We start from the raw sequence: 27,868 nt of genomic DNA, 5'->3' as shown, positions 1-27,868 counted from the left end.
CGGCTTCTTAGCATTCCATGGTGGGATATCTCTAAGATATTTTTACCTCAACAGGCTACTCCACAGTGAGGTAGAATCTTGCAGGAACCTCCAGGCTAATTCAGCAATTAAGGCCTTATTGAGTTGCTCTAAAGACCTTAAACCCAAACCTCCCTTCTCTTTACTTATTGTAAACTACTCCCACTTCAGATTATGCATCTTCCTTCGATCACTCAAGTGTCCCCACCAGAAGTTCCTGATAATTTGATTCAACTTGTTGATAATAGTTTTTGGAATCAAACTCGTAGCCATGTAGTAGATCGGAAGAAGAGATAGGACAGTTTGAATGAGCAATGTCCTCCCTACATGAGATAAAAAAAAAAAATGCATTTTCCACCCTGTTAGCTTACAATCGAATTTCTCCACAAGGAACTTACGAGAAGCACACCCTTGTTTAAAACTTGGATCCCCAAATATCTATCTTCATTAGGAAATTTTGTAACACCCAATTCATCCATGACCTCAAGTTGTTTCTCTTCCGGAACATTTTTACTAAACATTATGGCAGACTTGTTATAATTCACATGCTGGCCCGACCAATTGTAGTATTGCTGGAGTGAAGTGATGATGGAGGTTAGTGAGAATCTGTTCAGATTCCAGAAGAGCATCACATCATCAGCGGACATGATGTGTGAGACTGATGGGGCGCATCTATTAAGCCTGTATCCTGAGTAAAGGTCATTTCTCTCCATTTTCTACATAATGCTTGGCAAGATTTGTGAGCACAGAATAAATAAATATGGTGAGAGAGGGCAGCCTTGATGAATTCCCCTCTTTCAAACAAAGAATCCTTCCAGTTGGTCGTTTAAAAGAACGGAAAAAGACGTAGTTTATTATGAGACTATGAGAGAGGTAATTGATTCCAAAACTGTGGAGGACACTGCTTAAAAAAACCCAATCCTTCCTGTCATATATTTTGCTCATGTCCATTTTTAGCCCAAAAGACCCAATAACAGAGGTAGAGTTGTTCATAGAGTGGATTAACTCTTTAACTGAGACAACATTACCAATGATCTGCCTTCCAGGAATGAAGGAAGATTGAGTTTTTTCAATAATATCATCCAGTAAATGACTCATACTACTAGTTATAATTTTTGTAACCACCATCCATGTATAACACAATATATACAAAGTGTCATGGGCCTGAAGTCAGCTGAGATAGATTGGTTTTTTACTTCAACTTCAGGCACTAATGTAAGAAAAGTATGATTTAAACCCCGGGGTAAAGTTGCGTATCTAAAACAGTCTTGAACTAACTCAATCACTTCCGAACCGACAATTTGCCAGCATGTTTTATAGAAAGGGGAAATTAAGGGAGACCCAAAAAAAAAAAATATTCTCGTTCTCAGGCCCACAATTAATTTTGTATACCGTGACACCCATAATTATATGAAATTATTATGTGAATCAATACATAACTGGTTATGCATACTATCTTTTCAGGCATAACTCGTTATGCATACTATTTTTTTAGGGGTATAATTGGCAGCGCAACTTGGACATAATATATCTAAAAATCTGCGCCTTACAATTTTACAAATTTTATATCGTTGGAAATCTTTTTAAAAGAGCTACGCAACGAGTACAAACAAGAATATCAATTTTTTGTTTTTAACGAAAAAATCGGAGGTGATCCTCATTTTAGGGAAATTTTTTGAAAACTTGATATTTAACCATTATGCAGTCACCAAAAACGATGCATAACACATTCTGCAGACGCATAACGAATTATGCAACCATTTTTTCGACTGCATAACAAGTTATGTATCTGCATAACAAAGTTATGCATCTATAACAAGTTATGTAACCATTGTTTTGGTTGATTTTAGCCGTACATATAAAAAATTGCTGCATAATGCAGTATGCATCCATATTTACGGATGCATATCAGGTTATGCATCTATTTTCTCGATGCATAATGCATTATGTAGCCATATTTTCAGACGCATAACAGGTTATGTAGGTTTTCTGGACTGCATAACAAGTTATGCAACAAATTTTGTAGATGCATAACAGGTTATGCATCCATTTTCACGATGCATAACATGTTATGCAGATATTATTTTAGGTGCATGACAACATTGCACACTTTCTCTTGACTTCGCATCATCAGCAAAAAGTGTAACCTCCTTCATTGCACACATTTCGCCACTTTCTCTGTAATAGAAACAACATAAAATAAGAGGGGAGTTTCCATAAGTTCCAACAACAACACGTGATCACCTGAGGCTGATAACAACCACCATTCCTTATATTATTGCAACCATCCATTCCCATTTCCTTGCAACCACGGTTCGTAGAAGCTGCAATATCCAATTCAATTACAACCAAGTATTTCAAAACTCGTCTATTCAAGCTTCCTGTACTGCCACCAAAACTAACTTCCTTGTCTGCATCAGAATGTACCCAATAGATCTCTAAATGCATGTTTATCACCCGTCTTGGTACAAAAAAAATAATGAATGCACTTTTCAAACTAATAACAAAAGAGCATAACATGTCAAACTATGGAGAATATCATGGTCCACAAAGGCTAATTATCCTGTTGCACCAAAATCCACAAGTAGATTCCATAGAAAGAAGAGTGGTGGTACCCAAAATTTATCAAAATGGCATTGCATGATGCTTCCATCGGTGCTTGGAAGTTAAATGCCACACACCATTACGTTCTGTACTTCTTACTATATCAAATTATCCACTTCATTCAAAAATTTCCACACAATTGAATTTACCTTCAATGAAGCCATCAGCATCATACTAGTTGCTTGAAGTAAGATCTCATTCTTATTATGCCCACAAACCTAGACATAAACACGCCCGTAAGATTGACAACTCTCTTTACTAAATGACATACGTAAATTAAGAAATTGATGACTAATTACGTGTTTCAAAAGCGATGGCAGCTCATGAACTCCATCTGGAATCTCATTATTTACAATTGCATGATCAATACCTCTGCATTTTAAAAAACGATGATCATGGGTCAATTTGAACATTCAGGTAATAAACCAAACAGTTAGGGGACAAGTTAAAAACAAATTGAACAAAAACCAACTTCCTTGCCTGCAATATCCAACAACAAACCCATATCAATATCAACTCCAATTTTCGTTCGATTAACGGTCACCAGTAAGCCCTAAATTTAATGCAAAATTTATCACAAACCCACACTCAAATTAGAAGAAATTCACAATTTTTCACGAAAGTCAACAATCCCTAATTCCTAAACATAAAAAAAATCAAATTTTGAGCAAAATGAAGCTCAAACCAAAAACAAATTTATGTCTTTTAACTAATATTTTTACATGCACAAACAAAATTAAGCAAAACCCACTTTGAATTGAGACTAAATTGACAAGAATTATGAAAATTTTAAGATTCCCTAATTGAAAAGTTAAAGAAGAAATTGACCTCAGCAGCAAGGTATTCAAGAACAGCAGCGAGATAAACATGAGCACCACTGCCAATACGTTGAGCATAACGTCCTTTCTTCAAGTACCTACCAATTCTACCTATCGGAAATTGTAAACCAGCTCTAACAGATCTTGTTACTGATTTCTTCTTTGGACCACCATTTCCTTTTCTTCCACCAGCACCTTTCTTCACTTATAAAATCAACAAAATGGATGATTCAGATCGAATCATGTAAAAGCCATTCTTTGAAGACCTGCAATTGCGTTAGCTAACCAACTTAATTGTCTGATCACCAACTAAGATAAGCATAAACTTCATTAGCAAATATTAACCCAATACGTGTATCAATACGTGTCTCATCTTTGCTTTGTATCACATGCTTTATGTAGCCTATAAATATCCATACTTGGAAGTGTACGAAAAATACTATGAAACAATAAAAACTCTCCTTCATTTCTCTCTTCCATTAGTGTCTTCAGGTCCCGTGTGTACTATATTCATGTTTACATGTAACATACTAGCCAACTAGCTTAGCTAGGTATCTTAACTGAGATATCAGCATTCTGTTTAATGTAATTGTAAACGGTTGGTACATAAAATTACGACAATGTCGACTAAATATATTTTTGTCAATTTACTTTCGTAGGTAGACATGATAACCAAGTAGATGATGGTATCTCTCGACCATAAGAAAACAACACTTAATTGGGGCCTTGGAAAATAATTAGGGGCCCCTACAAATTTATACCTATACCATAAAAGATAAGGGACTTCTAAAATGGTGGTGAAAATATCCTTTTATCCTTCTCTAATAACTAACCTAAAAATCCTATTAACCTGCCCCATTTTCTTTTCTACCCAAAACTCTTCTTCTTCTCCCCTCCCCCCTCTCTCTGTCGTCCCCATTTTCTCCATTAACGACTGCGGAGAAATTTTTTTCTTCAATCGATTCATCATCGTTACAGTCTGAGGGTCGTTAATCATGAGATTTTTTTTGCTTAACGATTTTTGATCTGCATGTTGAAATTGTGAGAAATCGTTAATCATTAGGGTGGCGGAGAAAAAGACCCTAGCATTAGTTTTTTTCTAGAATCGTTAACCACGAAAAACAAATTCTTAACGATTTTTGATCTACATGTTCAGTTCATCAAAAATCGTTAACCATTAGGTGTAGGTGAAAACGACTCTAGCGTAATTTTTTATCTGCATGTTCAGTTCACCAAAAACCGTTAAGCATTAGGTGTAGGTGAAAACGACTCTAGCGTAGTTATTTGCCAGAGCATCGAGTCGTTAAGAATATCAGTGAACTGTTGACGATTCTTTAAAAGACCCTTTTTAATCATCAACGACTCTGTGCTATGCCAAACCACTATATATCCCCAAATAAAATTAATGATAGGGCCGTCAATCATAATTTGTAATATGTTAACGATTCTCTTTTGACGATCAATTTATGAAATTAACAACCCTCTACCTTACATATGTAGCTCCTTTGTCAAAAGAATTGTAAGGGTCGTCAATTTTATCAAACTTGGTTGACGATTTTTCATAACCTGCAAAAGTTGCAGGTTAGAGTCGTCAATTTCTGTGTCAAATAATTGACGACTCATTAGAGTCGTCAATTTTATCAAACTTGGTTGACGATTTTTCATAACCTGCAAAAGTTGCAGGTTAGAGTCGTCAATTTCTGTGTCAAATAATCGACGACTCATTAGAGTCGTTAGTTTATTAGCCTCCCGACCTAACGATCTCACACTGAGTTGTTGCATAGTGACCATGAATCGACCATTTGGATCACCATTCATATAATTTGAAGAGTATTGGAAGTTTACCTGATTGTTTTGAGCTTCGGGTTCTTCATTTTGAGGATTGGTTCCTTCATTTTGAGCAATAGGATCTTCATTTGCACCATTATTCAAAGCTTCATCTATTAACATGTCTTCATCATACATCCAATCCATATGATTAGTTGAGACAATCTTACCATCAACACAATCATGTATCTTGTTTGAACCTTCACCAACATCACTTCCTCCACTAGAATCACTCATTTCAAATAACCCTAAGTTTTTCCCCAAAAACTCACTTTCTTCTTCTCCACAACACAAAAACACAGTTTTTCTTTTACCAAAATTTTATTCCTAAATTTAATTTTAATCTAACTACACTAATTAACAACCAATTAACTTAATTACCACTAATAATTTGGGGGTAGTTTAGCCATTTAAAAAAATCGGGATAAGGGATAACCACCAATTACTATTTCATGACCTATTTTGTCCCGTAGCTAGGGGCCCCTAATTATTTTCCAGGACCCCCAATTTAGCAATGTAAGAAAACCAAGGTTAACTATAAAGAAAGTTAACTTAGGGGTAAAATTTCAGAACGATTTCTAAAAACAAAAAACCCAACTTTTTACGAACCAAAATATTTTTACTTCTAACTTCTGCTTCTAGTATCTAAACCCGTTATTTGAGAAGTCTCTTAAAATATTTCTTTATTAACTAAAAAAAATGGTTTGAAATAAAAACATTATTATTCAGACAAAAAGAACATTTTTGAATCCTTAGGATATTTTGCCGATAAGATAAACTATAATTTTCTTGCCGATTAACATCATTACTTTTTTAAGCGAAAACATCAATTGTTGTAAATAACTTCGAAAAAGAAATTAAATTGCTAATTAAAAAAATTATTATTGACTTTATATGGAGTATAACAAAGTTATTAAACAAACATGCATATTTAGATTCATTTTCGGGAAGAACTGAAAGAAAATAAAAGATGATTAATGGAGACGATCAAACTAAATCTGGTAGACATGAGAGTAATTCTGCAGCTACGGACATCATCAAGAAATCCAATCGACCGGTAGCATTGAAGGTAAGTAATACGACTAAACGGCGATTAATCATCTTTGTTTCGGCTGACTAACTTTCTTTCTGTACTAAACGAAGTGCCTAAAACCAGCTTTAGAACGAGTTTTAGAAGCTTTTTCTTCTAATTACCTTAGTTGCTAATAGCAATACTAATGGTTCGATGCAGTTTCAAGATGTTTGTTACGACATCAAACTCAAGAACGGAGCAGGAGGGAAAGGGCCAGTAGAGAAGACAATCTTGAAGGGGATTACAGGTTCAGTGCAGCCTGGTGAGATGCTAGCCTTGTTAGGTCCATCAGGTAGCGGCAAAACAACACTGTTATCGGCTTTAGGAGGTCGTCTTGGCGGACGTCTATCCGGAAACGTTACATATAATGGAAAACCTTTCACCAACTCAATGAATCGTAATACCGGTTTCGTCACTCAAGATGACAAATTTCATGTTCACCTCACAGTAACAGAAACTCTTGTATTCACAGCTCTTCTGAGATTACCAAATACCCTTTCCAAAGAAGAGAAGACTAAGCATGCCGAAGAGGTAATAACTCAACTAGGTTTGACAAACTGTAAGAACACCATTATGGGAGGACCATTTCTGAGAGGTGTTTCTGGGGGAGAACGTAAGAGGGTTAGCATTGGTCAAGAAATCCTGATCAACCCAAGTTTATTGTTTCTCGACGAACCAACTTCTGGTTTAGATTCAACATCGGCTCAGCAAGTCGTGACTTTGCTATGGGAGTTAGCCAAAGGTGGACGAACAGTTTTGATGTCAATTCATCAACCTTCTAGTAGACTTTATTACATGTTTAATAAGATCTTAGTCCTATCAGAGGGAAACCCTTTGTATTTCGGAAAGGGAGAAGAAACTATGGATTACTTTGCGGGCATCGGATACTCTCCATCGGTTACTATGAACCCGGCAGATTTCCTTTTAGATCTTGCCAATGGTACGTAGTTAGATTCTCAACTCTAAGCCATAAAATTTTCCTATGATCTTGATCAACCAATGTCCACTAATAATACTTTGAGTATTTGTATGTGTGTTTTAGGTGTTCATATGGACGAAATGGATATGGATAAAAGGAAGGAAGTAAAACAACAACTTATCTCCGCTTACAAGATAAATCTGGATGATAAGGTGGAGAGGGATATTAGTCGGGAAATGGAAGAAGGTCACTCGTTGAGTTATAAAGATGATGATCATCAAACGAAGGATCATGAAAAGGATTTTAGCAGATGGAGTACTAGTTGGGGTCAACAATTCTGGTTACTGTTGAGAAGGGATCTTAAACAAAGAAAGAACGAATCATTTTCATTCATAAAAATCACGCAAATTTTGGTCATGTCACTTCTTTGCGGGCTTCTTTGGTGGAAATCCTCTACCGCCGATTTACAAGACCAGGTATGCGTATGCCTTCTAATTTTGGTCAAATTTGCTTCTTGCTTCTTAAAAAGATTCTCTCTTGCAAAGACCATTTTTGTGTGTGAACCCTCCGCAATAGTAGGCTAAGATTCCGGAATTCTGGCTTTCTTCTTCAAGTAGTAATTAGTAATGCTGTACCAATAATTATGTCTATCTGGTTTTTTTTTTTTTTTTTTTAAAGAAATTTCATGATCATTTTTAAAAAATAATTGAGGGCGATGAAAAAGCCCAACACTTATAGTTAGCACGTCATATTTTTAAACTAGACTCTCGTGTTTTTACGATGTTTTTTATTTTTCGGGTGCCATCGTCATGAATGGTACTTCGTGGGCGGCTGGCGTTGTGTTCCACCGGCCTTGTGCGTTGACCTAAGTTTATGAGTGCTACCCACCGCTTTGTTTATAAAATTGAGGCTGCCTTCTCAATAACAGAAAATTTTATACAACTCGCGATTACACACATGTTAGGAAGCATTTTTCTTGCATGGGCAGTCTTATTCGGCATCATATGTTCAACTTGTTTTATTTGTTTATTTGATGAGTGTCATTGATTTGTACCGTATGACTTAGTATAGGGGTAAAATGTTAGATCGACACTGTTTTCATCTAGAATGCTATTTTTTACTGCGCACTGCACTAACCATTCTGTAAGAGTATAGATCACTGTGCATGATGAAAAAGAAAATATTCTATAAAAATAAATTAATTTGTAATTAGTTTTCGTCTTGGAATTACCAGAAAAATAATGCGACAATATCAAGATATATGATATCCATCTAAGCATGTCAAGGAACCCTACGTCTTAATGCATATGTTAGTGATGATTGATCCCCGCATCAAAAATATATTTTCAGGATGACCAATGCATACCAGATTAAAGTAACATGTTGACTTATTACATTTACATGTGTGACAGATTGGGCTACTATTCTTTTACTCCATGATGTGGGGATTAATCCCACTTTTCCAAGCTTTGTTTACTTTCCCACAAGAAAAATTGATGCTTACCAAGGAGCGATCATCAGGCATGTACAGGCTCTCATCATATTTCATGGCGAGGTCAGCAGGCGACCTACCAATGGAACTTGCTCTGCCCTTCGGGTTTATCATCATAACTTATTGGATGGCAGGCTTAAAACCAACGGCTTTCCATTTTTTCAAAACGTTAATTGTCGTTCTTTACACGGTTCTAGTTTCACATGGAGTAGGGCTTGCAATTGGTGCAGTAGTCATGAATTTTAGGTCTGCAACAACATTGGCAGCAGTCATAGTGAATGCATTCTTTCTAGTTGGCGGCTATTACGTCCGAAACGTCCCAAGTTTCATAGCATGGCTCAAGTACGTATCTGTCACGTACCATAGCTACAAACTCCTGCTAAGTTCCCAGTATAAAAGCGAGGAGATGTATGCATGTGGACCTAATATCACTTGCAGAATCGGAAGTGATCCTACTATAGAAAAGATTGGACTTGGAGGTGAAGTTATCTCATATCTCTCTCTAACTGCAATGCTTGTGGTTTTCAGAACGATTGCTTACCTTGCACTTATCAGGGTTGGAAAAGTGTCTCGTTAATGGTTTGTCACGGAATCTTAATTAAAAGCTAATGTAAGCATATATATATATATAAATCCACCAGCAAAACAAATTCAAATACCGCCACTAGATATCGATCAAGTCAAAGATGTCATTAAGTGAAATACCAGTTGTACCCGCTGGGTATAATATATTTGTTACTCTTTTCTATAAGAAAATTATTACACGGCAAAGGGATACTGGCTTCTACGATTTTATAATATAGTATTTTATTGAATATACACTATATAAAATTGCATCAAATCAGTAGGTTGAAGCTCGAAGGATTATCGAGTTGGTTAATTCTGTATAACCGTGGTTTGAACCACAACAAAACTAACCGTTCACAGTGGATGGGTCCCAGAACTTGCACCCATGTTTTCTTTAGCCGGTGGGGTCCGTTCACTGTTAGCGGCGGTTTTGCCGATGTCCAAAATTATGGTTCATACAGAACCACCTCTAAATTTTATATTTCAAAAAAGAAAACATCGAAATCTGAATGAAATTCAAACAATATATTTATACATGAATATAATAGTGAGTACTGTTACTGATGTTGCATTTGCGGTGTTGGGCGGAAGGGAGAAATTTGGGAAATTTTTCCGCATGAATCACTTCTTAAGCTCCAAGCTAGTTTTGGACTTAGTGAGGTTCGTGAGCAGCGGAACATGAAGTTCAATTTCCTTTTATTATTTTTTGTATTAAAAGTCTAGCAGCAGAGCATCTCAGATAGTTGTTGAAAGTCTTACTTTCTTTAAAGGACATAGGATTTAGACCCCTAGTTCGTTATAGGCTTTTTAAAGAACTTTTCGCTCCTGGAATACGCAAAGGATCCGATAGAAGTTTCCCGAGTACTGCATCACTTCTCGATAAGGAAGACAAGAACACAAGTAAGGATTTGCATAATTGTACAGAGCAATCTGAAGACCAGCTTCCAATTGGTCATAGCTCACCACAATTTCGTCAACAGACCATTCTTGGTTTCTCACCAAGCTATCATCAAGGGTACCACCAGCTCCGTTAAGGAACAAAACTTGAACTGCCAAGATTGGACTCGGGAATGATGTCTTTCGTGGTCATGGGGCGAGTACGAGCAGGTGTAGCCTCACCAGTAACAGGAGCAAACGAGCAGGTGTACCTAACTCTTGCTGACCATGAAAAGCCTTTTTATCCAATCTAAACTTGTGTTTTCTGGGAAGAAATTTCCTATGACTTTGATAAACATTTTTCCCGGAGTATTTGAGCCTGATGGAAGAAGTACGTTCAGCACAAATTGGACAAGCATTATATCCTCCTTTAGGGCAACCCGAAAGATTAGCATATGCGGGGAAGTCACTGATCGTCCAAAGAAGTACAGCTTTGAGATTGAAGTTCTCCTCCTTGTAGGCATCATAAACTTCCACACCTTCATCCCATAATTTCTGTAGATCCTCTATAAGAGGGGCCAAATAAACATCTATATCGTTTCCGGGCTGTTTAGGACCAGATATCAACATCGTCAGCATAATAAATTTCCTTTTCATGCACAATTTCAGTGGAAAGTTATAAATAGCCAACATTACCGGCCAACAACTATAATTGCCACCAACAGAACTATTTGGATTGAACCCATCTGTAGAAAGAGCTAACCTCAGATTTCGTGGTTCTTTAGCGAACTCTGGCCATTTATTGTCAACTAGTTTCCATGCCGGGGAGTCGACTGGATGACGAAGTTTACCATCTTCAACTCTTGGGAGGCTATGATATATCAGGTGTTTTGATGTCTTTGGTGACCGAAACATCCTTCGAAATCTAGGAATAGGTGAAAAATACCACATCACTTTCTCAGGCACCCCTTTACTCGTACCAGATGGCGCCTTCTTCCATCTAGAAGCTCCGCAGGTCCGGCAAGTATTATCATCTTTATAATCCTTTCTGAAAAGCAGGCAATCATTGGGACATGCATGTATTTTCTCATATTCCATCCCTAATGCATTAAGAGTTTTCTTAGCTTCGTACATAGACTCAGGCAACTCGTTATTTGGTGGGAGCATGCTTTTAACTTCACTGAGTAATTCTGTGAAGCTCTTATCGGACCAACCACCTTTTGCTTTTATGTTGAATAGCCTAATCAATGTCGATACCTTTGTATGCGAAGAACAACTTGGGTAAAGTGGTTTTTCTGCATCTTCAATCAACTTTTGGAAACTATCTGGATCCCCTGTGAACTCTTCATGTGCAGCCTGAACCATATCTATTGCTGCTGCAGCATCTTCAGGTAGCTCCATTTCATCCTCATCGTCACCATGCGCATATTGGAAATCGTCATGTGAAGTACACGACCTAGAATTAGCAGTAACCTCTTCCCCATGCCAAATCCAATTCTTGTAGTTTCGATTGATGCCACTAACATACAGGTGAATTCTCACTTTATGCACTGGCAGAGAACCAGTGTTCATGCATTCCCTAAACGGACATAATATCTCAATTACATCATCTATCTCATCAGTATCCATACTGTCACGAATATGATCGATGGCATATCTCAAGAATTTCTCAACACCTTGTTCATATTCTGGAGACAACCTATGTTTATCCATCCAGGATTTGTCCATTCTAAAAGCTGTATAGTTTACAAACAAAACAAAGTGATTAACTTTCAGCGGCAGAGCCAACAACTAGTATGACAAGACAACTACACAATAGAACATAATCAGATCAAATTGAATTCGAATTCATATAATCTGCTTGTTGAGAGTAACCTAAAAGAGTTATCACTTTTCTACCTCAAAAACAGATAAAAAGAACCAAAAGTCGATACACATAACTAAACATCAAATACAGCTAAACCACAATTTAAGCAAGTAATTCCAAAATTGAGAAACAAAAATCAATACATCACGAAAATCAATACACATCCAACTAATCAGATTAAGTAAGAAATTCGAAAATTGAAAACAAGCTCAAAAAATTGACAAAGTTTTCAACTAAAAGAACAAACCTGTGAAAAGAAGAACTAAAGTTTTCAAGATCTGCTTCTGAACGTGTAAGGTATATATCGCTTCTCTTATTCAATTGTGTTGATTCTTCGATTTCTGGATGGAAATTCGAATATGGGAACAACCCACCTATCCCAATCCTAATTGGAAACCCCCAACACTTCTCAATCTCCTTCGTTCATCACCCAATTGTACGGTTGCAACCTCACTAACCTTTTCTAATTTTTCGGTCGAATCTTAACAAAATCTTCCAATTTTTTTTTTTTACCATTTTCCTCCTCTATCTTGGCCAAGAAATTTCTTTTAAGTAATAGCCATAGTATCCGTGGACAGCCGATGGTGATCTACTGCAGCGAGAAGAAACAAAGAAGTGGATTGTGAACTCTGCTACAGCCGGTGGTCCAGCAGAACTAGGTTTGCTTCTTTGTTAACTCCGCAATAGTGGTCCTACTGGTAGCCTTAAGAAGAAAAACTCGTCTGCTTTCGAAATTTTTTAAGTGGCTGCCCTCAGGACTATCTATGGACGCGAATAATTCAGTGACAGTTAGCATAAAATTATGTTAGGATAATATCAACCATATGGTGACACATGAACACTGTTACATAACATAGGTATACAGTAACAGTTATTGTAAAACTGTTATAGTATACAACTAAGATGACGGGTCAAAACTGTTACAGTATAATACAGGTTTATGTAACAGTTCTTCTACGAAACTGTTACCGTTATTCAACAGCTAAATATTTAGTAACATGTATTCTTGGAACTGTCACCTTAAAAAAGCATGAACTGTTACCAAAAGCCATATTTATATTCTTTAAAGAATATCAGGAGAGTATATCAATCAGAAGAAAAAGAGAACAATGATAAAGAAAATAAAACACTGACAGTAAAAAAAAGAAGTAGACCTTTTAATTTTAGCGGACGGTACTTGCAGACATGTTTAGAAAGAAACTGATAATGATAAAAAAAAAACATTAATGATGATGAAAGCAAATAAAATAACCATGGTGACAAAAATTTGATATGTATGAAGGCGTAATTTGTAGAGGGTAGTTCCACCTTACTAACGACGTATTAGGTGTTCAATTTAGCTGAGAAGTGAATGAGTATGACAAAACTGAAAAACGAAAAAATTGGCCAAGTTTCGGTGAAGAAGATGACTAAGTCAGACTAGCTGACCCGTCTGAGTCGTCCAAAGTCTAACCACTTCATGGGCTGGGTTGACGGACTGGTAAACTGATCGCTCAGGTCAGTTCATGGTTAACATGCCGGTTTTGCGGACCAACCCGTGAGTTAATGTTATGGTCAAAATTATGTATTTGAGCTTTTGGACCAGTTCTGGTCTGAATTAGCTTTCGGTTCCTCTTTAAAGTTGTAGAGTTTCTCGATAGCTTTCCCGTGACATCCAAATGGACCCCATTTGGGCAAGTAGATATTGATTTGTTCCAAAAATACCAAGTTATAGAAACATTGATAAAAACTAGAAGTGTTAATAATTTCACTTAGCCTGTAGCGATGAGCTTGTACGGTATTGTGCTATGAACATTGTATGAGCCTATTAGTTAAACGCTTAGAATACTTGTATGATTAACAATTAGTCATTATTAACAATGATCGATTCAAATGGGGAACCAGTGGATCGTGGATCTCTAGGTAGGCACGTCATCAAACTATGTGGGAACTCTGTAACCTTCTTGTAATCATCAAGTTTTTTTCATCTGCGAGCATGATGTGCCTTTACCTAGTGTGAGCATGTTAGTGTGAAATTGGATAGGTATGTTGTGTAATATGTATTATTTGGATTCTCCATATGTTGAATAGGAGTTGGACTCTAATATTATTATAGGGGTTCGACTCCCAATATTATCATGTACATTTTATTGTGAGAATCCACTCATTCGCATATTATCCTTAATTATAAAACCTTCGGGACTTATGGTAGTGGTTTCCTAAATTACGGTTTGTATGGGAACTCTGTGTGGATGAAACTATTATTTGAGTATAGAGTTATTCTTCTGTCATTTTCTCTCATTAGAATGGAGAAGCTAGAGTGGCATATTTTTGGTTTGTTCTAACATCACTTTTGTAGACCATTTGGTGGTGGTTTTTCACGGATATTGTTATTATGATCGCAATATCTGAGGAAGTGATGTTAGAATGACCTTTATTTCATGGATGATATATTTCGATGATAGTTGATTTTTGGGTGAATAATTTTGCGTTATTTCCCCGCAAGGAGTGTCTGTGATCTCCCAACAACTCCTTGCTAAATCAGATAGCATGGAAAGTGCAATATTGTTATTCAACACAAGAAGCATAAATATTATTATAGCACGGGAAGTGTAATATTATTACTCTTTATTTGTATCCTAATTTACGCACGATAAATGTGTTAAATAGAAAAGATGAAGCAATATTATAAACCGAGGTATCTGGGGAAATTACTCTTGTGCATGTTGACCGATCCATTACCGTTCTTTAGAACCGTGAGCATGTTAATGATTACTTGGAAGTTATTTGTTTCCATTGGGCATCATTTTGGAATGATGTGCTTGCTCGTTCCCACTTCAGTTTCGGTTTCAGAGGAGATGGTATTTCTTGAAAAAATCGTTCTCGTATAAAGTTTAATCGAACTAGAGATATTGCGTATCTTTTGTATATATATTCATATCACTGGAGAAATTTTTATTTATATAATACAAGAGTGTGTGGGTTTTATTTGGATTTAGTTTATGTAATTAAGTAATAATCATATCAGATTTGATGCTTCAAGTTTAAGTTGTAATCCTATTAGCTAAGCAGGTGATTAATTCAGGGTGTCACAGATTTCTATCTATGTCATCAGAGATTACAAAAACCTCAACAACCAATTAAAACAAGTTTGGGATACAAGAACTATCAGGTAAAAGATAGTCTGACCTGGCTTCACGAATCCCTATTGAAGCCTTTAAGTTGTAACTTCAATTATAACTTATAAATATCAACTAGGACGACTATAAATTAGAAACTAGGACACAAGAAGTGCCAGAGATTAAAAAATCATGTTGCAAGAGTCCCTCTATTTATAAATTTTTAAGGCTCTAAGTATCTTTGAGTTCAAGCTAAGATAACTTGATATTCAAGCAAACACTTTCTCTGCTTATATGAGATTCTTATTAGGAATTCATGGAAGCGTGTGATAAGTCTTACTTGAGATTACATAAAAGAATATACACTATGGTCCAGGGTTCTGAAATCGTGTATGATGATAGTTCGTATTTTCAAATATGCCTTATGAACTTTCAAGCATAGAGGGGTGTCATTAACACCTAAGACTTAAACCATGATTCACAAACCCAAAGTGATTTAGTGAGAAAAGTTGTCTAATCAGAAGTGTTTAAGAAAGTTGTATCAATGCCAAACATATTTGTGAAAATAGTTCATGAGCATCCACAAAGTTTGATATTGGGTAGGTATATATGTGTAGGGATACGCCTACCTATGGACCAGTCCGTGAACTCGGGATATTGTACCCGTATCGGATATGTGTACCCTTAGCCATTCATGAAATCAGATCCCACGGTTACGCGTACTGGGTATGTGTACCTCACTCATATTCACGAACTCAAAACCTTAGGGTACGCGTACTGGGTATGCTTTCCTACCCTTATTTTGGAACTCAGATTTCCAGGGTACAGATACCGGGTATGCGTACCTAACCTATGTCTAAAATTTCATTAAGTTCTGAAATATTTTCTTTACACAATTTGGAATATTCCCAATCGCTATAGATAATAAATATCATTCCTTTGGAAATTTCCAAGTGATTAACTTGAAACAAAAATAGTTCATGAACAATAAATTGTTCTTATCCAAGGTTATCAAGGATCTAGAACATCCATTGCTTGAATTATATTTTGAGAGATTTATCTAGACAAGCTTGACTCAAAATTTCTTCCTTGTAATATTAAATCTACTAAAATCATACCACATAGTCTCATAATATAGAATGGTAAATGTCATGAGTAAATAGGATGGTTAAATCCTCACACACCTCATTGTCGATGAAGTTCTCCAAATGTCCTCATTTGGTCTTCAGACTTCAATCTCCAAGGGTTATTCAGTGATATCAACTACCTGTTAGAGCACTGCTCGGTCGAACTCGTATGCGTTGCTATCTCAAGCATGTTTTTCAATGTTAGTGATCAAAACTATAAGTCTTAATTTCTAGCCTATTTATAGATGTCTCGCACTAGGACATAGATTATGCAGTTGAGCTTATTTTTCACGGCATTCATCATTTTAAGACGAAGAACTACTAAGGAGATTTTGTGGAACTTCATCGACAAAAGGTATGTGGAGACTTGAACTCATCTATCACTTGGAAAGTCTATTTTGATATAGTTTTCTATATACACATTTGAGATTTCGAGCTGAGTTTATCTCGCTTACATACTTCTCGAAATATGTGTTGGTAAGCTTTCGCTTCGACCAAGTTCATCTTATATCATGAGAAAATTGACGAGTAACATCTTACGTGGTTTATCTGATACAATCATTTGGTGTAGACTTGGAATGTTTCGGTAATGATTATTTTAATATCTTGAGAATTTCTTTGATGCTAATAGTGTGTTAAAACGTCTATTGTCATCCTCTAAGAATGTTTAAATGATTGAAATAAAGAGATTATAATCATGTAACCATCTTTGGATATAAGCATATAGTGTGTTCGCACATTTGTGTATAAGTCCAAAACCGGGAACCAAATGTATACATACTTGTGTGTGTACTAAATGGTTGATGGAGACTGGCTAAGTATGTGTACTCGTATTCATACTGGAGGAATTTCACGTTCGTGAATTTCTACTGAGTTTGGAAATCAAAACAACTCAAACCAGTTATCCAAGTATGCGTACCGGTACGCACACTGGCGGAAAGTTAGAGTCCGTGAATTTCTGCTGAATTTGAAAAATAAAACAAACTCAAATCCGGTTACTTAAGTACCCATACCCGTACGCATACTTAAGTGGTTGCTTTCTAAAATCGGTTGTACATGAACCTAAACATTTATAAAAATAAGGAATGCAATCTTTGAAAACCATGGCTATAATGTTCATGTATTGATTCGAGTGAATCAAATCGATTTTGTTTCAATTGTGTTCTTGTATACTTCTATGAGAATATAGCAATTGAACGGATCTTTAAATAGTTTCGATCATTTGAACTAGTTATGGTTAAGATGAATAAGGTTGATATGAGAGTAATCATATGGCTAACCTCGGTTAACTATTTTTTAACCAACATGGTGTACACGTTTAGGTACAGTTACATAAACCTAAATGAGGGTACATTTTATTTGTGTGTAACAAGTTAAGTTCGATCTAACGGTTGAAAGATTTTAGCTTGGTTGAATCAGGTTTTTCATCTAACGGTGAATATTGAATGCTTTGTTACCAAGGTAACTTGGATTGCAAACCCTGGTTTGAAAACTATATAAAGGAGAACTCTAGCAACTGGGAAACGTAATCCCCATACCTCATGTGTATTACTAGCTGCATAACTAGAGTCAATTCTCCTCTAACCTTAGGTTTATATCGAGACCCTATAGGTTAACGACTTCAAAGACTTCATTGGGACTGTGAAGCCAGACCCAACTATTTCTCTTGTAGTTGCGTGTTCTGATCTTGCCCGATTCTATCGTATTGATTACAATTGAAATAATTGACTCGAGATTAATTTCTCCGATAGGAAAGATAAAAGAAATCACAAACATCTTCGTCTCATCGTTTGTGATTCCACAATATCTAGTTTCGCCATCATACGATTTAGTTTATTGTGAGGTGGTTGATAATACTAGGCTGTTCTTCGGGAATATAAGTCTGGTTTATCAATTGGTTCATGTTCACCTTGATTTATCAAAAGACGGAACAAAAACTCTTGGGTATTTCTGTGGGATACAAATTTATTCAATCCTATAGACTTTTCTGTGTGAGACAGATTTGTTTATCAAGTCTTCGGCTTTGGGTCGTAGCAACTCTTGGTTGTGGGTGAGATCAACTAAGGGAATCAAGTGCGTAGTATCCTGCTGGGATCAGAGACATAAGGAGCGCAACTGTACCTTGAATCAATGTGAGATTGATTAGGGTTCAAATACAGTCCAGTCTGAAGTTAATTGGTAGTAATCTAGTGTCTGTAGCGGCTTAATACAATGTGTTGTTCAATCTGGACTAGGTACGGTTTTTCTAAATTTGCGGTTTCCTCGTTAACAAAATTCTGGTGCCTGTGTTATTTCTTTTCCGCATTATATTTTGTTATATAATTGAAATATCACAGGCTATGTGTTAAGATCAATCAATTAGAATATCCAACCTTTGGTTGTTGATTTACATTGATTGGCACATGAACATTGGTCTATGGTACCATTCAAGTAACTCCTCTTATATTCAATCGGGCTCGCATATTTCTATTTGTTGATTGCGGATTGAATTAAGAGTTAGAGATATTAAACTCTTTGATATACTTTTATCTAGATTGAGTTTGACTGTCCAGTTGATTATATAGAAAGTGTATTGGAGTAAGTCCTCTCAGATTTCCAAATGAATTGTTGGGTGTGGTTGCTAGACCCCCGCATTTTCACTACCATATTGTAATCCTAGTCCGAGACATGACTTTAATAGACTAAAAATCAATATATAGTTTTGTGCATCTAACATTGAGAGCAAACTTGAGATGTGAGTTCGTCTAATCAGTGATCTAACAGTAACGTGGAGCGAGGTACCACTAAGCCAAGCATTATTATACCTAATATTGTTTAAACTAATTCAACAGCTGATAAGGTTATGAATGATAATATAGATAAAAATACAGAACATGTTGTTAAAAAAGAAGTTGTATGTGATATTCCCATTGAGGTAGATTCTCTGGTAAGTGAAACTACAGTTAGAATGGGTACGCTTAATGTCAGCAGTGATCAACTGCATTTGTTAAGAAAATAACACATTAAGCAGCTAATGAAAACATTGAATAATTAGCAACACAGGTTGCTAACAAAAGATATCCTATTACTACTAGTTCTAGTAGTAATGTGTTAATTAATACTATTACTCACGGCTCTTTGAAAAGAACTCGCTAGACAAATTTACCTGAGGAGGAAGATGATATTTATTAACAAATAGAAAGAGACCGAGATGGTTTTCTCCTTGAAGTTAAACATAGTTGTTAATGCTAATAATAATATATTTAATATGTTAACCATGTATACTGATGATAATGAAAGTGATGACTATCCAATATTCTCATTATTACCAGTATTGGAGAACATGGTAGCAGAAGATACTCCTTCTCCTCTGTCGGACCTGTTTTGCATAAGAAGAATCCAAAACAGGATATTTACTTGAAAGCTCCTGAAAATAATTTCCGGCTGAAACGATTTTCATGAGATTGTTGATGTAATATTTTGTTATACGGACTCTTTTAGTTTCCTTTATATTTTCTGCTTCTTTCTTGATTCATCATGGGGGGAACTGGTAATCCAACTTGTAAAGAGTTAGTGGAGAAGTTCGTTTCTCAAAAAATTCAAATAAATACTTTAAATGACAAGATTGATAAGATGATGACTAGAGAGGTCTTTCAAATAAAAGATAAAGTCTTTTGTTAATTTTTTTTCACAGAGAGGGCTTTGGGTAATGAACATGGTGAGCGGAATATTAAAACAACAGATTCACCAACGAGAATTATGGATTTGTTTTTAGTTTTCAAATAGGGGGGGTGAGATTCTCACACTCAACATTGTATGCCAAGATCGATTTTCCACGTTTTGACGGTGGTAACCCTGGAGGCTAGGTTCAAAAATGCAATCACTACTTTCAGCTTCACAACATCAGATATGAGACACGGAAAGTAAAAATGGCGTCTATGCATCTCGATGGTAAGGCTGGAAAATGGCTTCAAAACCTTCAACATTATCATATTATTATTTCCTGATTTGAACTAACTGAACAAGCTTGTATTAGTTTTCAACATCCAGCTAATGAGAATGTTGCTGGTAATTTTAATAAGTTGGTTCATAAAACAACTGTTGAGGAATTCTTTGAGGAGTTTGAATATGCAACAACACTCTTACTTAGTATACACCCTTAATTGCATGAGAGTTATAAATAGTTTTATTAGCGTTCTTAAAGAGGATGTTCCGCATTTTGTTCTCATGTTTCACCCAACTACTCTACTGAGAGCTTTTTCTTTGGCCAAAATGCAAGAGAAACCTGTCCCAGCTCAACAAAAATATTACAAACCACACACCAATCGGTTCACAAACATCTTTTCATCATCTAGAACTATTCCTTTTACCCAACTCCCTCCCAAACCCATTCCCACTCAGCCATCCATTTTCAAACCACCTATTTCACCACCTAAAAACATTACATATCACATTCCTCCAATTAAAAGACTTACTCCTGATCAAGTCAGAAAAATAAGTAAGCAAAGTCTTTGTTATAACTGTGATGATGTTTACAGACCACGTAATATTTTTGCAATACAGCAGCTATTTATGTTGGATAATACACCACGAGAGGAACCTGGGGAGATTATAAAAGAACAACCATATGAGGAGATTAATTCACAAGTGGAATCTGATATGGAAATGTCTTTACATGCTCTAACTGGACAAGTCAGTGGAGAAAAATAAGAATTCCAGTATTTCTTAAGAAATATAAAATTTGGTACTCATTAATACAGAAAGCATTCATAGTTTCCTTGATTGTTCTTTAGATAAGCAATTAAAATATGCAGTAGAGTCTACTGCTCAAATGTTCATCAATGTTGCAAATAGAGAGAGAACTGTCAGGTTTTTGAGTTTTTTCTAAGCTAGAGTGGAGTATGCAGGAATACTACTTTTCCGCTCCATTGAGACTACTACCAGGCCGTGACATGGCCCTAGGTGCAGATTGGCTCAGACAATTAGGTGATGTTCTTTTCAAGTTCTCTAAATTAAGCATTTCTTATAAACATAAAAGAAAGAAAATAACCCTTATTGGATGTCGTAGAAAATCTTCTATGTTGATGATGAGTGGCAATGAAGTTAAGTTAATTTTTAATTAAACACATGTAGATGGTGGATTTTCGACAAGGGCTAAAATCGTAAAACCATAATTATACATGCTCCTGATCCAGAAATCAGACGAGTATTGAGACTCATGTCTCTCATCGAAGCATGAAAGCTCATGCCACAAGAATCTCTGACTGAGAATACTGTCTCTTAGAGTATATGTAGATGTGCAGTCTCTCAGCTGAGACCGCGACATATCTCATAAATAGTGAGAAATTTCAGTAATCACTTCTGTAAGGAATCGAAATGATTGGACGGCTCCTAGATGTATTACTCACTAGTGTTAGCACTACGTCTTCAGGATGTCGCAATGTTCCCTGACTTTACAGAATAAACATTTAAATCGAGCGTTCTTCTCCAGCTAGCTTATACCTCGATTTCCGAATAATTATAATGCTCCTAGACAGCATGCCTGCTAGTATAGAGCCATCAATTAATTCTTTCTGGTCGCAAGATTCATCAATTGAATTCCTAGAAAATATTCTACGTTCTGCATAATATTTCATTACTTCAATTTATGGTTATTCCTAGCAGAATTCCATGGGTTAGTAATAAATCTTCAACGTACGGGCATCTGATCCACCGTCGAGTAAGCCCCGAGGAGATGGTGCAAGTGTATTTGGAAATAAATGCACTAACGAGCACCTGAATGCACGAACGAACATTCAATTACACAAAGGAACGATGAAACCATGGATAAAATAATAATAATAAAATATTTCAAAGAGGCATCTAAGAGGACCAAGCCCACCGTCCGGCCGATCATGCCGTCGTGCCGGTCCCACACCCCTTCCTTTATTTTATCGTATTTTATTATTTTCCTTGATCCCATGAAAATCCTTTCGTTTGAGCAAATCCCTTCAATTTGTGGTATTTCCTTCACATCAAGGAAATTATACAAAAATTACATAAACTTAAGAAATGTGTCACGGGATCGTGGTCACTAGCCGACCGGCCATTCCCTAGCATGACCGGTCCACACCTTGTAATTCCTTATTTTATTAATTATTATTTCCATCGTCTCATGGAAATTCCCTAATCTTATGAAACTCCTCAGTTTCATGGTATTTCCTTCACATCAAGGAAATTATACAAAAATTACTTAAAATTAGGAAAGGTGTCACGGGACCGTGGTCATTAGCCAGCCGGCCATGCCCTAGCCATGATCGGTCCCACACCTTGTAATTCCTTATTTTATTAATTATTATTTCTATCGTCTCATGGAAATTCATTAATCTTATGAAACTCCTCAGTTTCATGGTATTTCCTTCACATCAAGGAAATTATACAAAAATTACATAAAATTAGGAAAGGTGTTACGGGACCATGGTCACTAGCCAGCCGACCATGCCCTAGCCGTGACCGGTCCCACACCTTTTAATTCCTTATTTTATTAATTATTTCCATCATCTCATGGAAATCCCTTAATTTCATGATATTTCCTTCAAATCATGAAAATAATAAAATTAGGGGAGACTCACGGGACCGGGCCCTAGTCGGCCGACCATGCCCAAATCGGTCCCACACGACCTTATTTTACTATTATTAATATTATTTGTTTCCCTCATCTCATGGAAACTCCTTCACTTCAAGGAAACTCCTTGATTTCATGATATTTCCCTAAAATCATGAAAATAACATAAAATTAGGAAAAGTGCCATGGGACCGGGCTCATTGGCCGGCCGGCCATGCCTTGGCCATAATCCGGTCCCACACTTCATGATTCCTCCATTTTATTATTATTTCCTTCATCTTATGAAATTTTCTCAGTTTCAGCAAAATCCTTGATTTCTTCATATTTTCTCAAAATGTTGCTCAAACGCACATCAGAAAATATCAAGATTCTCAGAACTGAGACACGGACACTCTGGCGACATGAGCATGTTACCTTGACTGACCAAGGTTGGCTCTTTGGATTGCAAGGAGTTGGTCCCACGCATTTTCACAATTTGACCTAATTTGCGCAATTGCACGTATTAGGTCCAGAACTCTTCCAAACAACTTGGAATTTCATCAAATGATCGTCAGTCGATCCCGTGACCAACCATGGCCAGTTTCCTGACCCCTTGGTCGGTCTTTCATCTCTCCATAATTTATCAGGTTTTATCACATAAGATTCAGAAGAACATTATTTTAATGAAGGATTAAACCAGCATTTAATCATCTTTTCACCAACTGGTCTTCAAGAGACTTTGGTATTTTGCTCACTTGAGCATCTGGGCGTTACATGGTCGACTCATCATCCCATGTAGCCGGTCTCTCCTTCACTCCGTGGTTGATTTTCAATAAATCATCAATTGATCAGCAATTGATCGAAATTAGGGGTTTCGAATCCAAGGTTCATAATCCCAGGTTCAAACTCTAATAATTTTACGTTGATCCCGTGATCAACATTCTAATTAATTATACTCGGTTCGGTTGCCAATATTCTAAATTAATATTTTATTTGGTCCTGCTACCAATAATTCATCAAACGAGCAACATTTGCTCAGATGAGCAATATTTACTCAGATTAAGGAATATTGGTTCAACTATCAATATTCAAAAATCCATCGAATGAGCAATATTTGCTCACCTTAACTATCAACGTATTATACCTCTGTCTCAAAAGACACGTTCAATTCATGAGTCTCGGAACATTTTCAAATCACGTTCGACTCATCAATACAAGGACTCAGCATCCCATAAAGTCAGCAACTGACTAACTAAATACACGTCTGCCTTGCAGACTCCAAAATCACGAGACATCAATCGTGTCACATGGGGGGATATTACCTAGGGTTTTGGTCTAGCGGTCTACGAAACGTGTGATCATCCATGATGAGAATGTGAGCAAGTTGTTCAATCAGTTTAAGGAGTTAACAAAGTAGTGGGTAGAAAATCAACCAAGTCTCCGCACTATGAGCAACTGGTTTTAAACAAAATTTCCACTTCCCCACTCTTTGACTCCAGCAACTGTCACACTTCATGGGATCAAGGTGTTTACAATTCTAGCAATATAAATATGTCTATGAATCATGATTGGAGAAGGAGACAATTCTTGATAGACAGTCTTTCGTCTACACGAACTCATCGTCTTAGCAATTACTCTCAACTGAGTAAACTCAATCATTTAGAAACTATTTTCACGCAAAATACACAACACACCAACAATCCTTGAATCTCACACATTTCTCAGCTTCCCTCTTACAGATCGACACATCCTCTCTTGTGACCGAATTGACTCTGGAACGGCCATTGTCTTGGTTTAGGCCGGAATCCTACAGATTGATCTCTCGAACTTAAAGCACTCTATTCTTGCAGTGCATCTGTGTGAGGTTAAACGTTTCGCTCGGTTCAAGGAGTTTCCTCCACACGGTCGTCTCCTCAATTCCGTAAAAACCAGCAAATCGTTTTTCCCCATCTACAGATTGGCGACCAGAGTGGAAGATCATTCTCTCGGTTGGAATCTCAATTCTCATAAAGATGGTCGGTCTGAGGTCTACTTCAGAAACTACAGATCCTAACCAGAGTATTTCAAATGGTGATGCTCTTCATGCTCGTTCGAACGACTCTGGTAATGTTCGTCATCCTTACTTCACTACTCCTTTTCCCTCTATTTATGCGCCCGACGGAGAAATCCCATCATTGGTTGAATTGGCACGGAGGCAAGGAAATTTGGCTGGGAGTATCAATCGATTGAAAGAAGCGATCGATGAACTATTCAACTGTATGGTAGAGTTTACAAGACTTTTGAGAGCATAAGTGGTGGAAAATCTCAGCTCTACTACCACTAATGCTCCTCAAACCAACAGTTTCATTACATACGAGAAGCCGGTGGATCAGGAAGTCACACACTTGATTGAAAATCTATGTGAAATCCTGCACTTCTCAAGGAATCAACGTACGAACACGTTCGTTGTACTCAACAAAATATCATCATACATGTGACTAACTCCGTCATGCCTAGCAGTTGAAGAAACATCCATGATGTCTGAGCATTCGATCAAAAACATCACATTCAGAGAAGAAGACCGCATGGAAGATGAAGGGCATAATCGAGCCTTGTACGTGACTGGTTTTATCAAAGACTCTGAATTCAAAAGATCTCTTGTCGATTCGGGCGCTTCTACAAATATTGTTACTATGAAGACTCTCAAAGCGGCCAAGTTCCCATAGAGTAAAATTGTTCGCCATCCCATCTTGATGACAGGTTTTGAAGCAAGCCAGATCCATACATATGGATATGCATACATAGACTTGAAGGTAGGGCCTATTCAATCAAAGGACAAATTTCACGTGATCGAACAAGAACCTTATTATCACATGATACTCGGACGACTATGGCTCCATGACAACAAGGTGATTCCGTCGACATACCATCAATGCATGAAGGATCTGCTCAACAACAAAATTGTTCGTATTGTGGCTTCATCATCTCCTTATGCCCGGTCTATGATGCTGAATTCCTTGAGTCTCAAAAGGATATTCCCGAACCTCCAAGCAAGATTTATAGTACTCTACTCCCAAGCTGGAAGTCCATTGAAGAAGTTGTTTACAAACCATCATCCTCAGGTGCTAAGTCGTTCAAGTCATCTGCTACACCGATTAAACGCTGTAAGGATCAGGTCTCAACTCCGGGATCTAATTTCATAGCCAGTCATGATGCGGAGGGGAGGATGATTTAACGCCGACGCAAAGATTAGCAATTAACAGGGGAGAATGATGAAAAGTCTCCCCGTCCCGAAGAATCATGTCAGAACGAACCATCACTCGATGACGAAGAGGTTCAAGATGCTCCACAAAAATTGCAAGATGGCACTGATTCCACCACTGATGATATCGAAACAATCAACATCGGGATGGAGGATGATCCAAGGACAATTTTAATTAGTCTCATGTTGTCATCAGAGGAACGGAAAGAACTGATAAATCTGCTGAAAGAGTACCAGGATGTCTTCGCTTGGACGTATGGAGAAATGCCTGGTCTAGACGACAAATCAGTTACTCATCATCTGCACATCACTCCTGGATCCAAAGCTGTCAAACAACCGCCTAGGCAGTTCAGAAACGAAGTCGAGGAACAAATCAAAGTCGATATCCAGAAGCTACTAGCAGCAGGATTCATCAAACCTATTCAATACCCAACATGGCTAGCAAACGTTGTTCCTGTCAAGAAGAAAAATGGCCAAATCAGATGTTGTGTTGATTTCAGGAATCTGAATAAATGTTGCCCGAAGGAAGATTTTCCCTTACCCAACATTGATATGCTCGTTGATGCAACTAGTGGTCACGGTATGTTCTCATTCATGGATGGTTACAGTGGATACATCCAGCTCAAGATGTACGAGCATGATTCCAACAAGACTGCATTTCGTACTCCTATTAGGAATTTTCACTACACGGTGATGCCCTTTGGATTAAAGAATGTCGGTGCTACCTAATCAACGAGCCATGACTGCCATATTCCACGATATGATGCACAAGCAAGTGGAAGACTACGTTGATGATGTGGTGGTGAAGTCGAAGACTCGAGCATCCCACCTTGAAGTTCTGAGACAAGTTTTTGAAAGATGCAGAGAATACAAATTAAATATGAATTCTTTGAAGTGTACTTTTGGTGTTTCCTCCGGAAAGTTTCTAAGGTTCCTGGTCACAACAGAAGGAATCAAAGTCGATCCAAACAAGATGAAAGCTATTACTACCATGCCTCCCCCACACACCGTGAAGGAACTCCAGAGTTTTATGGGCAAGGTAAATTATATTCGACGCTTCATTCCTGGATTGGCTCAACTCATTGCTTCGTTCACCCCTCTACTGAAGAAATGAGCAAGTTTTACATGGACAACCGTCCAACAAGAAGCATTCCAGAAAATACAGCAGATGCTATTATCACCTGTTGTCATGAAATCTACGGTGCAAAGACGACCACTGATACTTTACACAGCTTCCAGCGATGTTGCTATCGGATCACTTCTTGCTCAAGAAGACGAAGAAGGTATCGAACGACCGATCTATTACTTCAGCCGTACAATGAGAGACGCTCAACTCCGATACCCAAAAGCTTAAAGAGAATGTCTAGCATTGGTGCATGAAATCCATAAATTCAGGCACTATTTGCTATCCAACAGAGTCGTGCTCGTTTCCAAAGCCGACCCTATAAAGTTTTTACTATCAAAGCCAGCCTTGATAGGGAGACCAGCAAAGTGGATACTTCATATGTCGGAATTTGACATAGCTTGTGTACTACCTAAAGCAATCAAAGGCCAAGTAGTTGCAGACCTACTCGCTGCTTTTCTAGGAGAATATGCAACAATGTTAGATGACGATGTGCCTGGTGAGTTTCCAGAGATCTTAGTTATTAAAGAAGAGACGTAGCTTTTATACTTTGACGGATCCGCCACTCCTAGCAATGACACTGGAGGAGCGTTTTTAGTGCTAGTATCTCCATCTGGTGAAGTTTTCTCACATTCGTTCAAGTTGGATTTTCACTGC

The 27,868-nt window shown here is 37.1% G+C and overlaps 3 protein-coding genes across 5 annotated transcripts; 1 reads left to right on the top strand and 2 right to left on the bottom strand.

Moving 5' to 3' along the window:
• Positions 1-2,007: 2,007 nt before the first annotated feature.
• LOC113326255 (E4 SUMO-protein ligase PIAL2-like) lies at positions 2,008-3,796 on the bottom strand. 3 transcript variants are annotated; one of them, XM_026574023.1, is made up of 4 exons: positions 3,451-3,796; positions 2,922-2,994; positions 2,772-2,840; positions 2,008-2,429 (listed from the first exon to the last, which is right to left on the bottom strand). In XM_026574023.1, the coding sequence occupies exons 1-4, from the start codon at positions 3,516-3,518 to the stop codon at positions 2,391-2,393; spliced, it is 249 nt and encodes an 82-aa protein (XP_026429808.1). In that variant the 5' UTR covers positions 3,519-3,796; the 3' UTR covers positions 2,008-2,390. The 3 variants fall into 3 exon arrangements, 2 of the variants coding, with proteins under 2 accessions (XP_026429808.1, XP_026429802.1); XM_026574017.1 differs by having other exon boundaries at positions 2,008-2,342; XR_003348354.1 differs by having other exon boundaries at positions 2,008-3,175.
• A 2,382-nt stretch (positions 3,797-6,178) lies between these two features.
• On the top strand, positions 6,179-9,567 carry LOC113279866 (ABC transporter G family member 9-like). Its single transcript, XM_026528517.1, has 4 exons — positions 6,179-6,336; positions 6,499-7,279; positions 7,382-7,734; positions 8,671-9,567. Exons 1-4 carry the CDS (start codon positions 6,238-6,240, stop codon positions 9,325-9,327), a joined length of 1,890 nt encoding a protein of 629 aa, XP_026384302.1. The 5' UTR covers positions 6,179-6,237; the 3' UTR covers positions 9,328-9,567.
• A 429-nt stretch (positions 9,568-9,996) lies between these two features.
• Positions 9,997-12,772, bottom strand: LOC113279872. The gene is made up of 2 exons (XM_026528521.1): positions 12,308-12,772; positions 9,997-11,929 (listed from the first exon to the last, which is right to left on the bottom strand). Exon 2 carries the CDS (start codon positions 11,919-11,921, stop codon positions 10,404-10,406), a length of 1,518 nt encoding a protein of 505 aa, XP_026384306.1. The 5' UTR covers positions 11,922-11,929; positions 12,308-12,772; the 3' UTR covers positions 9,997-10,403.
• Positions 12,773-27,868: the final 15,096 nt, after the last annotated feature.

Source organism: Papaver somniferum, chromosome 1 (assembly GCF_003573695.1).
Source record: "Papaver somniferum cultivar HN1 chromosome 1, ASM357369v1, whole genome shotgun sequence".
Lineage (NCBI taxonomy): Eukaryota > Viridiplantae > Streptophyta > Magnoliopsida > Ranunculales > Papaveraceae > Papaver > Papaver somniferum.
The sequence above is the reverse complement of the archived record's forward strand: the minus strand, read 5'-3'. Positions and strand labels throughout refer to the sequence as shown.